Source organism: Helianthus annuus, chromosome 10 (genome assembly GCF_002127325.2).
Source record: "Helianthus annuus cultivar XRQ/B chromosome 10, HanXRQr2.0-SUNRISE, whole genome shotgun sequence".
NCBI classification, from domain to species: domain Eukaryota; kingdom Viridiplantae; phylum Streptophyta; class Magnoliopsida; order Asterales; family Asteraceae; genus Helianthus; species Helianthus annuus.
Window position 1 is genome coordinate 107,224,202 of NC_035442.2, and position 11,070 is coordinate 107,235,271.

General features: G+C 42.5%; 1 protein-coding gene across 1 annotated transcript; it reads right to left on the reverse strand.

Annotated features, from left to right (window-relative positions):
• Positions 1–522: 522 nt before the first annotated feature.
• Positions 523–1,257, reverse strand: LOC110881600 (ATP-dependent DNA helicase PIF1-like). Its single transcript, XM_022129814.1, has one exon. It carries the CDS (start codon positions 1,255–1,257, stop codon positions 523–525), a length of 735 nt encoding a protein of 244 aa, XP_021985506.1.
• Positions 1,258–11,070: the final 9,813 nt, after the last annotated feature.

Here is an 11,070-nt window from a genome sequence, read left to right on the forward strand (position 1 = left end):
CCCGTGTGCAAACACGGGTTGTTTCTTAGAAAACCATGCATAACACATATTGACAGAGAGTATAAAAATAATAAGTGCAGATTTACAAAATTGATATAAATTAATGGTCAATAGATTTATTCAACAGCAATTCCATTATGTTGATAGCAAACCACTATTGTCTCTTAACTGTTAAAAACTTCTGTTGCTTTCCAACAGACTTTCCTAAAAACTGTCATCCATTATCTCCAACAGAGCTTACCATATGGATAGACAGTAACTATCAGATGTTAGTCAACCCATGTTAAAAAGATCAGTCAACAGAAATTACAAAGGTTAGTAAACAGATGTTAAGAGAATAATGTTATTAACAAAGAATTTAGTACTCTCATTAAAAATGAGAGCTGCAAACTTGTTACTACAACGCCAGATATAAACATTTTTCACAACATGTGTTCTCAGGATAGGCTTAATGCAGAGCAAGTATCAGATGCTTTCAAAAAGTTGTATTGCTTTCCAACAAACATTTTCTAACAACAGTTCCTACATTATACCTAACAGACGTTGCCAGGTTGACAGATGTTTAGTATCATCATAGATTTTGTAAAACTTCTTTGTAAACCACATTAGTAGTGTTGTACAGACTCGTTTCTCTTTATCACAAATCAAAATTTTCAACCCCTTCCTACTTTTTACTCTAGATACGGCATCATAGAGCTGGCCATGACTAAACACTGGACGTGGAAGATATAAACCAACACGCTCCAATGATTGTTCTTGACTTTTATTTATTGTCATAGCAAAACACAGTGAAAGTGGAAATTGTCTTCGAGAAATCTTCACTGGTATTCTTTTATCAGAAGGTGTCATCTTCAGTCTTGAAATCAAAGTATGATGGCCTATATTAGTCCCTGTGATAATTTTTGCTTCAGTCACAACTTTTCCGAGCCTCGTGACTTGTAAACGTGTACCATTGCACAATCCATTTGCCTGATCAATGTTTCTGAGTAACATCACTGGAGCACCAAGTTTCAGCACTAATTTATGGTTAGGTAAACCAGATAAACGAAGATTTTTTAACACATCAAGAGGAAACAATGCCATATTAAGCTCTGATTCTTCCTCTGATTGGCATAAACTATCTGAACTAAAATAAACCTTTTCTTCACCAGGCAGACTCTCTAACAACTCTTTATTTATTGAATCCACCACTTCATTAGTTGGAACAAGAATTGCTCTTTGTTGGAAATACATTAAATCCCACAAAAACTTATTCATGTCTGGATATATAAATGAAATGAGAGAAGAAATATGATTGACTTGGTCATGAATAAGTAAATCATCTAGTATTTCAATATCAATCTCACCATCATTTTCTTCACCAAGCAGACCATCACCAAACTTTAAAATTTATTCTCTAAATTCCTTTATAAATAATGAAATATCTGATAAAATACATTGTCTCATTTTTTCTTTGATTTTTAACCAGAAGCATCATATCTTGGAAGATGTCTTTTTATAAATATTTGGATTCTCTTAATTCCAAAATCTTGGTAAGATTATTACATTAAAACCATTTTTTAAAGTTTTATTGTTAACAATTAATTCACATATAACACTTGCAAATACTTAAATACTTGAACTCAACAGATAATACCACAAAACTTTGCAAACAATCATTTACTCAAAGAAGTTCCTGGTAACGTTGGCGTTATAGAGTGTGTAAACGGTATGAGATGGGATTACCGATTCTCAAAACACAATGGAAGTTTTGCTCTAAAAGAATGTAACACCTTGTAAAGTCACGTCCAATGATGTATTGACATGTGTAATAAACCGTAATAAAGTCAAACGTTGAATTTAAGGGACTAATTTTTTCGAAAAGTCGAAAACTTTGATTATGAAAGGACTGAAAGTGTTATCAAGCTTAAGATAAGTCTCTAAATAACCTTTTACGGTATTTATATTTACAAACGAGCCACTTGTTGATCGAGTGTAGCCGTTTGCGTAATTAATTGAAAGTTTGCGCAATGAAGGGTTAAAAGCGTTAATATGTTTAATTATACCTCTGAATGACCTTTCTACGAACCTGAAGCATCGTGATGTTTAATAATACTTTCAAGAATGCCTAATATAGATTAGATAAGGCTTCAATGCTATTAAACGACTATATACTCAAGTTTACGCATTTGAGGGACTATTTGCGTCGAATTGCAAAAGTCTATCGATTCGTATGATATCGAACCTTACGAAATATGATCATAAGTTAAACATGCCCTAAATATCCTTTACATAGCTTAGAAATAGGCTTAGAGGTGTTTGGTGCGCAAAAATAAACTTATTTGATCAACAGGGACTAAAAGCGTCAAAAAGTGTATAAGTTTGCATTTTCGCACATATCTTACGTTCTGAATATATCCGCACATCCAAAAAATTATGTAATCATTAAAATATTATTTTAGTTATTGGCATGAAAAAATTCCATTCGTCGTGTAATTTGAATCGTTTTTCGCGTCCATTCGTGTTTCGTCGTAATTAGCCGAACAACGCAACAGTACGACCAAACGAACCGACATCCGACATGTTTTCAAGCATGTTTTATGTTCTCTATGTTTAGGAATCATTTTAGAGCCTTGAAATGGGGTTAACGGGGTTTAAACGCATCAAAAATGGCTCAAAAGTGTTGCAGGGACCAAACCAGTCAATTATTGAAACTTTCTGGGAGCTGGCACATGGTGGCACTGCGCCACCACTATAGGGTTTTGCCGTGGCGTGACGCCACGACCTCATCTGGGCAGAAACTTAATTTTTGTACCCGGGTTGAATTTCAGGGGCCTAAGTGTAACTTTTCACAATACCGTGTGATGGTTTTGGACACCCCTAGTATTCCAACACCATGTGCCTTATGTGTAAGTTCCAGATCGAAGCTCAATTATCGAGGAATGATCCTAACGGTTCTTGAAATCCTATAAATACCCACTAATTTTGCTCTCATTTCTCACACTTGATCTAAATTGCTCTAAGTTGAAGCTTTATGCTTCATACCTGAGTATTCTAGATCAATATCATCCTTGCTTGGACCCCTTGTAAGTGCCCTCTTATGGCTAGTTATTTTTATTTGGCTTAAAAGCCGAAAAGTCAAGCGTTTGTGATAAACACTTTGACTTTTAAACGGTCGAGCCATTGTTCGCAACGAACATGGCTACGTGATCGTAATTAGGTAGGTATTAAACCCTTAATAGGGCACCTCCTAATTACCACGTTTGCTTAGTTAATTGTCGGGTCAAAGTAATTAAAATAAAAGTCAAGCGAGTCGGTTTTTAAATAAAATTCATAACGAATGATGTAAAGGCAATAAAATCAGTTTTGTCACTTTAATAACTTGGTAAATATTAATTGAACATGTCTAGGCATGTTCAACCCGACAATTCTGAGTTTAGACTCGGTTCGGAACCGAAAGTCGCAAAAATAGACTTTTGCTTTGACTTTCAGTTCTGACCCGATTTAACTTAGTTTAGATATGCCTTAGGATTCCTTTAGGAACGTATTATATGTTACTATAACCCTCTAAGGTTATACAACTTGGTTCCTTAGAAATCCTAGTTCAATGCATGTTTCCGTTAATTGCCTAAAAGTTGACCATTATGCCCTTTTGATGTAAAAACGAGATTTTTGAAAATATGAGAGGACAAAAACCTTTATTACTGATTTATAAACATGTCCTAAAAATTTGACATCTGTTTGTGCTCTAAATTAGGAGTTATGCTCAATATCGTAAATTGAAGCCTTTTTATTAATTAAACGGCATATTTGATATAAATCCTATTTAAACTCAAATTTTGACATCAAACCTTTTACCTACTGATGTAATATAATATTTTGGGATTTTTTGAAATTTTTATTAAATTTTAAAATGATCATAACATAGAGTTCTCGCATAGGCTCGGTAATTGACGATAACGCCCTTTTTGCTAATAAAATGAGTTTTATACATCCTTTACATACCAAACCTTTTTCTACTGATTTTATATATTAACTAAGTTATTTTAAACAGTAAAGGCTGAACAAAATCTCAGATTTCCTTAATCAACCCGAATATCGTCAAATACCGACTTTTATGCGATTTAGGCGCATAGTATGGTTTAAAACCATATTAGGCACCTAATGAAACAATGGCTAACCGAGGTGGTTAACTCACTGGTCTCGTCAAGTAGGGTTAATCCCTTCTTCCCGAGGATCGTTGGCTGGATCGTCCGCTGGTTGGTCTCCTGCACAAGGAAACAAGCCGTGATTCGTAACAAGGAGGATGGGGTGGGAGGTGCTCCTTGTTACCACTCTCCGGTGTGAGAATCAGTAATTTGCTTGGAAAGCAAAGTGTGATAGTAGTAGTAGTGAGAGAGTTGTGAAGAGATACCTCAAACCTGGTTTGGGGTTGGTATTTATAGCCGAGGAGTGAAGGAGGGGACAGACTGACGACGTGTCGCCCTTATGCAAGTGTGTCAGGCTTGTCGGTTGTGGAGGTGAAGCCACGTCCTACTGCAGTGTCAGTCTGCTGCATACGTATGCACTGACAGGCGACTGCCAGTGGTGCCACTTGCTCTGTGGTGTCAGTCCCACTTGCCTTATGGGCAGGATGCGGTGCCAGGCCGCATCACTGCCTGCGGTAACCTCTGTTGTTCCCGCGTTCTCGTTCTGATGAAGACATTTGCGGGATGTGGTGCCAGGCCGTATCGCCGCCTATGGTGACTGTTGTTGCCCAGATCCCTTGTCGTGACGAAAATGTTCTTAGGATGCGGTGTCAGCCGCATCGCTATGTACACCCGTTTTCATACACAAGGTAAGGCTTCTTCTTATCCCTTGACCGATTGGATTCGAAGGGTGCGTTCGTGCGTGCCCGCACGGACGCAGATAAGTTCTTGCTGGTGGGGGTTTTTGATAAGGGTAATGGTCACTCGCGGTCAGCTGGCGCGAGATCTAGGACCATACCCCTCAAGTCCCCCTAGTCTAGTGTTGCTGCCTCGTGTAAGTTGCATGTGGGAGGAGCACTGGACTATGGTGTCTAGAAGGTAGTTTGGAGTCTGGAGAAGATTCTAGGCCATGTAGATGGTTGTTGCTTTTCGTAAATCAAGCTGGGGATCTGGTAGAGTCATGTGACGTCTCTTCCGTACCGGTGAGCAAGTTCCGTCTGATGCGAAATTCTCAGCCCAGGGTTTTGATCCGGTAGTATGGTCTACCTTTTTCTGGTGTCATCAGGTTGGTTGCCACCTATTGGTGTGTCAAACCAACCTTTGAGATCGTGACTTGGAGATGTCAGCTGGGTTCGAACCAATCTTTGAGACGGTGACGGGAGATGTTAGCTGGGTTCGAACCAGCCTTTGAGATGGTGACGGGAGAAGTCCGCATCTGCAACTCTAGTTGTAACCTATGCGATAGCTGATGCAATGCTGCAAGTGCTTTGCTCAAGCTCTATGTTCAGCAATTGGACATGAAACACGGATCCCTATTTTGTGGGGTGTTCGTGTTCTCCAGTTTAGCTCTCGAGTAACCGCACGTCCTTTGTGGTTACCTCGTTGCGTCATTGTTGGCCAAGTTTGGTCGAACAATGTGAATCTGTACTATGGGCCAATAAACATGGTCATAGGCAAGGTTGTGCCCACCATTGTTTATTCTATGCGGCTCATAGGTGGGCAAACAAAGTCATAAGCAGACTTGTTACCAATGTTCCTTGGCTTGTTGTTCAAGGAGATTCCCTTAGGTGATTGGGAATGTCGTCCGCACTCGTTCTGGAGCCACTTTCCTTCACACTTCAATGGGAAGCAGTTTTCCATGAAGTAGCTTCGTTCATCTGTGTGATGACTTAGTCGTGGCTCTTCCGTAGCTACCACTCACGGAGCTGGAGGTGTAACCGCAGTGACTCATAAGTGTCTGCTGTTTTTTAACAAAAGACTCGCTTTAAAAGAGTGTTTTGATTGGATGAGGCTCTTGAAGGATCAAGAGTCAGGGTTGCTGATGTGCGGTCGCGCATCATACTTATCCTTTTCCCTAACGAGAAGCTCTTTGCGCACCCTCTGTGGTTGTGAACCGGACATGAGGGATTTGAAGCTTGAAGATGTCTGAAGGAGTGCGGTTGGCTTCATCCTGAGAAGCTGTTTTCGCAGTCCAAAGAACAACGCTGGTTCTGAGCATCTGACACACCTGTGCGGGCTCGTGTGTGTCATCTCCGCATATTCCACGTGTGCTCGTGGGTATATGAGGATATTAGTTATACCCCTTTAAATAATGTAGAGATATATATTTTTGCCTTTTTTGAGGGGTATGTAAAAAACGACATGCGGTATGCCAGAGAAACCGCATGTCGCTTATATTTGGATAATGCTGTCGCTTTTTTGTTGCATACGTGGCTGAACGCACGTGTGAGTTGGTGAAAGTTGGTAGGATTTTCTGGCATGTGCTGAAACGAAAGGACGTTTGCACTGCCCAAGGTCATAAATTCACTGTAGCAGGAGTGTAAAAGTCTCTTTTGTCAGGCGCGTGGGCGGCCACTCGCGCGTGGTAACCGTCAGCGGAACCGTCGCTGAACACGTGGCGTCGCATAATTCGCCCTTTTTGAACGTGATGATTCGGTTACAGGCTCGCATTAATTGCGATGGGTATATAAGGGGAAACCGTTTGTGGTTTCCCCTCACTTGCTCAAAATTTCAAAAATTTTTCGGTGAAAGAAAGAGAGAACTCCTTCGTCTTCTCCGATCATTCGTTTGATTTTCCGGTGAGGTGCCTGAGTTTCTTGTGAACTCATCTTCTGTCTTCTTCATTACATTCCCTGATGGCTGAACCATCTAATCCACACAATGCTGAGGGTGAAAACCTAGATCCTTCTTCGCCGGTGGTGGCGGAAGAGGAAGAAGAAGGTGGTGGTGGCCCCGGCGGGGGCTTACCAGTGTTGAAGTGGGCGAAGGGTCAGTTTGAGACCCTGATGACCAGTATTCGGATACCCCAAGAGTATGGGGTTATCCACCCACTGGAAGGTGAGACCGGTGCCGATGCTCCGGCCGGTTACGTCACCATGTGGGCTGACTTCTTCGTTGTTGGTAACCTTCGATTACCGTTGACTGTGTTTGTTGCTGAGATTTTGGAGTATTACAAGCTCCATATCTCCCAACTGAGTTCGTTTGGCATGATCCGGATTCAGAATTTTGAGTATACCTTCCGTGCTCTCGGAATAGAGCCTACTGTTGAAAACTTCCGGCGGTTTTACCAGTTGACAGTGGATACTGGTTTTTTTTTCTTTTGGTCAGCGTTATGGTAGCCCTAAGCTGATGACCCCTCCCAAGGGTATCACGAAGTGGAAAACCAGATTCTTTTACGTTAAGGCTGTCGCGATCGTTGCCAGGATGACCTTTCGCAATGCGACTGAGACGATCTTAGCGGAAAGCATTGAGGTTCCTAGTGCAAAGACGATGGAGTGGTTCCCCAGGTTGAGGACCATTCAGTTCAAGAAGTTGGACAGCTCGCAGTTGTGGGTGCTGCGGATGATGTTGACCAGGCCTGATAGGATAGCAAGGCCTGTTGTGCGGGAGAAGAGTGGTGGTAAGTATTTTTACTCTTGTGTGGTTTCCTTACTTCCTTGTGTGTTACTGATTTGTAAGTGTACTATCAGAGGACGCTGCCCTGTGGAGGATATTTGATTCGAACTTCACGGGCAAGGTTGAAATACTTCGGTGTACGGAAGGTGAAGAAGGTTTTAACTTGACCATTCGCGACAACTTCCGCATTCCTGATCGCGAGGGGTTGAAGGCACCCCTGCCGCAAGGCAAAGGTATAGTCTTTAATCTTCTTACTTGCTTTGTAAAGAAGTTCGCCTTTCTGACTTGCTTGTTTGATGATTTAAACGCAGGTATTCTTGGGGCCCTAGGTGATTTTGAGGTGAAGGGTGCTCCCAAGAAGCATGTGGAGAAAACTGTGCGGGGCCGGTCCAAGAAAAAACCTGAACCCGCAGTTGTTCCTCCTTTGGTTCCGCATGCGGTAGGGTATCTCTTGTTCTCGTTTCCGCCGATATACCGATTACGTGGTAGTGCCTGACACCCTTGAGGGTTCGGGTGTTCCAGGTAGTGGTGCGGCAGTAGATGGATCTTCCGCGGGTTCCAAACCTGCTGATGAGAAGAGGAAGAGAAAGATAGATGATAAGGCTGCTGATGCCGGTGAGAAAAAGCGTCCGAGGATACAGACAAAACGGACAACTGCTGTTTCTCAGGCGAAGCCTGTGGTTGTGTTTGGTAAGTGAATCATAACTTTACAAGTGTTTTGTTATTGTACTTGTAATTGATAATTATTTTTTCTTTGTTCGCAGAACCGCAAGATGAAGGTTTCTCTTTATTTGATGCTCCTCTTTCCCCCACGCATAACACGGCTGCAGATGCGGGGGTTAATAAAGAATTTAGAAGAAGCCCTTCCTTCAAAGTGGTGACTGAGCAGCCTATGCAGGCAGAGGATACTGGGAAGAAATCCACGGCTCAGATCTTTGATACGGTGGATTCCCATGATAATCTGATCTCCCCGCAGGATACTGATGATCTGAACTTGAAGTTTGCTAATGTTGAGAACAAAAAATCTCCTGCTGCTGAAAAGACTTCCGGTTCCACTTCTGGGGGTGCGGGTTTTGAAGGACCTCCTATTTAGCCTGATGAGTCTGAATTGGAGTTCTATTACCGTACCTATACGGAAAACCTGGCTGTGAACTATCATCGTCCCCCTTGGAGCATTATGCAAGGGGATGATATTTCAAGTGATCCTTCTGCTTATAAGGAGATTTTGGGTGGTTTGGGCACCCCGTTTGAAGTTAATCGGGCCCACGCTTTGCCCCGTGAGCTCCGGATCAACCAACTCTCCTCCATGCTTGTGGGGAGTTCCATAATGGCGAAGGCCATTATGGAAGACTACAAGGTGCTAGGGCGCAAGGAGGAGGAAACTGCTCGCTTGCGGGCTGAGGCTGAAGAGTTGGTGAAGGCTGCTCGTGAGGGTGCAGAGCAACTCAAAAGGGAGAAGGCTGCCTTTGAGCAGTATAAGCAGACTGAAGAGTGGGCTGCAACTGCTGGCCTTAAACAGGTTCGTACTCTCGCCAAATTGGTCTCTGATGAGCGCAAGAGTTGGAAAGAAACCCTTTCTAATGAGCGCAAGACTTGGAAAGAATCTTGGGCCAAACAGAATGAAACGCAGTTTCGTGTTCGTCAGGAGCTGACTAATGTCAAGGCAGCGAATGCTGCTTTGGTTAAGGAGAAGGCCGCAGCTGAGGCGGTTGCCGGAGAGGCCAAGGAGGCGGAGGCCCGCGCTGCAAAGGCCCTTGAAGAGGCAATTGCGGACCGCGCCAATTTGAACAAAACTGTTGTGGGCCTCCAGGTATGAGTTGCTTTTGCTCTTGAACTTGTACCTTTGTTTCATAAGTATGATTATCCTCATATACTTGTTTTCTTTGTTGTTGAAAGGCTGAAGTGCAGAACCGTGTGACCATTCTTGCGGAGGTCACTGCCCGCGTGACCGAAGCTGAAGTGCGGGCAAGGGAGGCTGCCGAGGCTAGAGATAGCCTTATTTCTTCATTTGATCAGCTCAAGGCCGACCGCGATTGGATGCGTGATCACGGTATTGGGCATGTAAGTATTCGGTGCCTTTGCTTTTGTTTAGATTTGCCTGTGATAACCTTATTGCTTGTGTTTTGTAGATTGTTAGGGCTATCCTCGACGCACCTGAGAACGCAGCTGGTGTAGAGGAGATTAGGCTGCGCGCGCGGGAGGCTGGCTTTAAAGCTGGCTACAACCGATGCATCAGTCAGATCAACGTTTTATCCCAAGGCAAATATACCGATGAAAGGTCTGGGTTCCATGGCGTGGATACTGAAGCGCGTCTTGTTGCCGCTCTTGCAGCGTATAACAACATGTCCATTTCCGCCCTTGAGGAACTTGATAAGTGCTTGGACGCGGAAGACTATGTAGACCGCTTGCGGTTGTTGTATGGTGATGAGGAAGAGGAGGAAGAGACCGCTGGTGATGGCAAGGGTGGTGCGGGTTCCAGCGGTACAAAGAAGGACTAGGTTTGGCCTGCGTGCCTGTAACAACTACCACTAAAATCAATAATTAGGACGATAATTAGTCAATAAGAAAACCCTAATTGAGACACCCAATTAATTCTGCACTAGCCCTAAAATTTTCAGAACAATCGGAATTAGGATCAGGACCCCTAAAACTCGAGGGGGGCAAACCCTAGTTGATAATTATCTAAATTAAAACGTTGCACAGTTCTGATTGGTTAATTTCTTGAGTCACCTAAGCTATAACCGAGCCTAGGCAGCCTATGAATTAGACTGCTTAGCTTACGGACCGCAAGGGAAAGGGCTTACGGTCCGTAAGCGAGCCTCAAAAATTCCTATAAATAGCCGACATTGGCACTTAGCTTCTGGTATTAAAACGTCGCATAAATTCTGTCTGTACGACGAGTTAGAGCAATCACAGTTCACAAAACACACACGAATCACGAGGTGCTGCCGCAATCAGGGTAATAACTCGATCACTATTACGATTCAACATCCGATCGATTATAACTATCCAACGATTGTCCGAGTGCTGCTCAAATTGAGCTTGTACTTTGTTATTCATTGTGATTTCGACTTGAATGTTTGAGTGCTATTCGAATTCGGACTATGCTCTGTTATTCGTTGTAAATCCATTGGATTATTAAGTATCGCACTTGATAATAGTTGTGAGGGTTTAATCTCGTGAATTGACGTAACGGCTGAATTAGTTACTAATCCCGTTTGTGTGTGTGCATTGTTATTTAAATTAGGTTAAAAGGCTAATCAGTAAAGCTTATACTCTGCTCGTAAATCTGCAATGTGAGTCATTCTCTTTTTATCAACTGTTTTACAAAACTCCAAGTTATTTTTAAAGTTATAGTTACAGTGATTAAGTCTATGTAATCACCAAGTTACAACCGGTATGTGGGGTTTTGTATACATTACTTATTTCCCGTCACACTTGGACAACAAGTTAGCCAAGGGGTGATCTGACCACAGTCACAGACACCATTTGGACAACGAGATAGCCA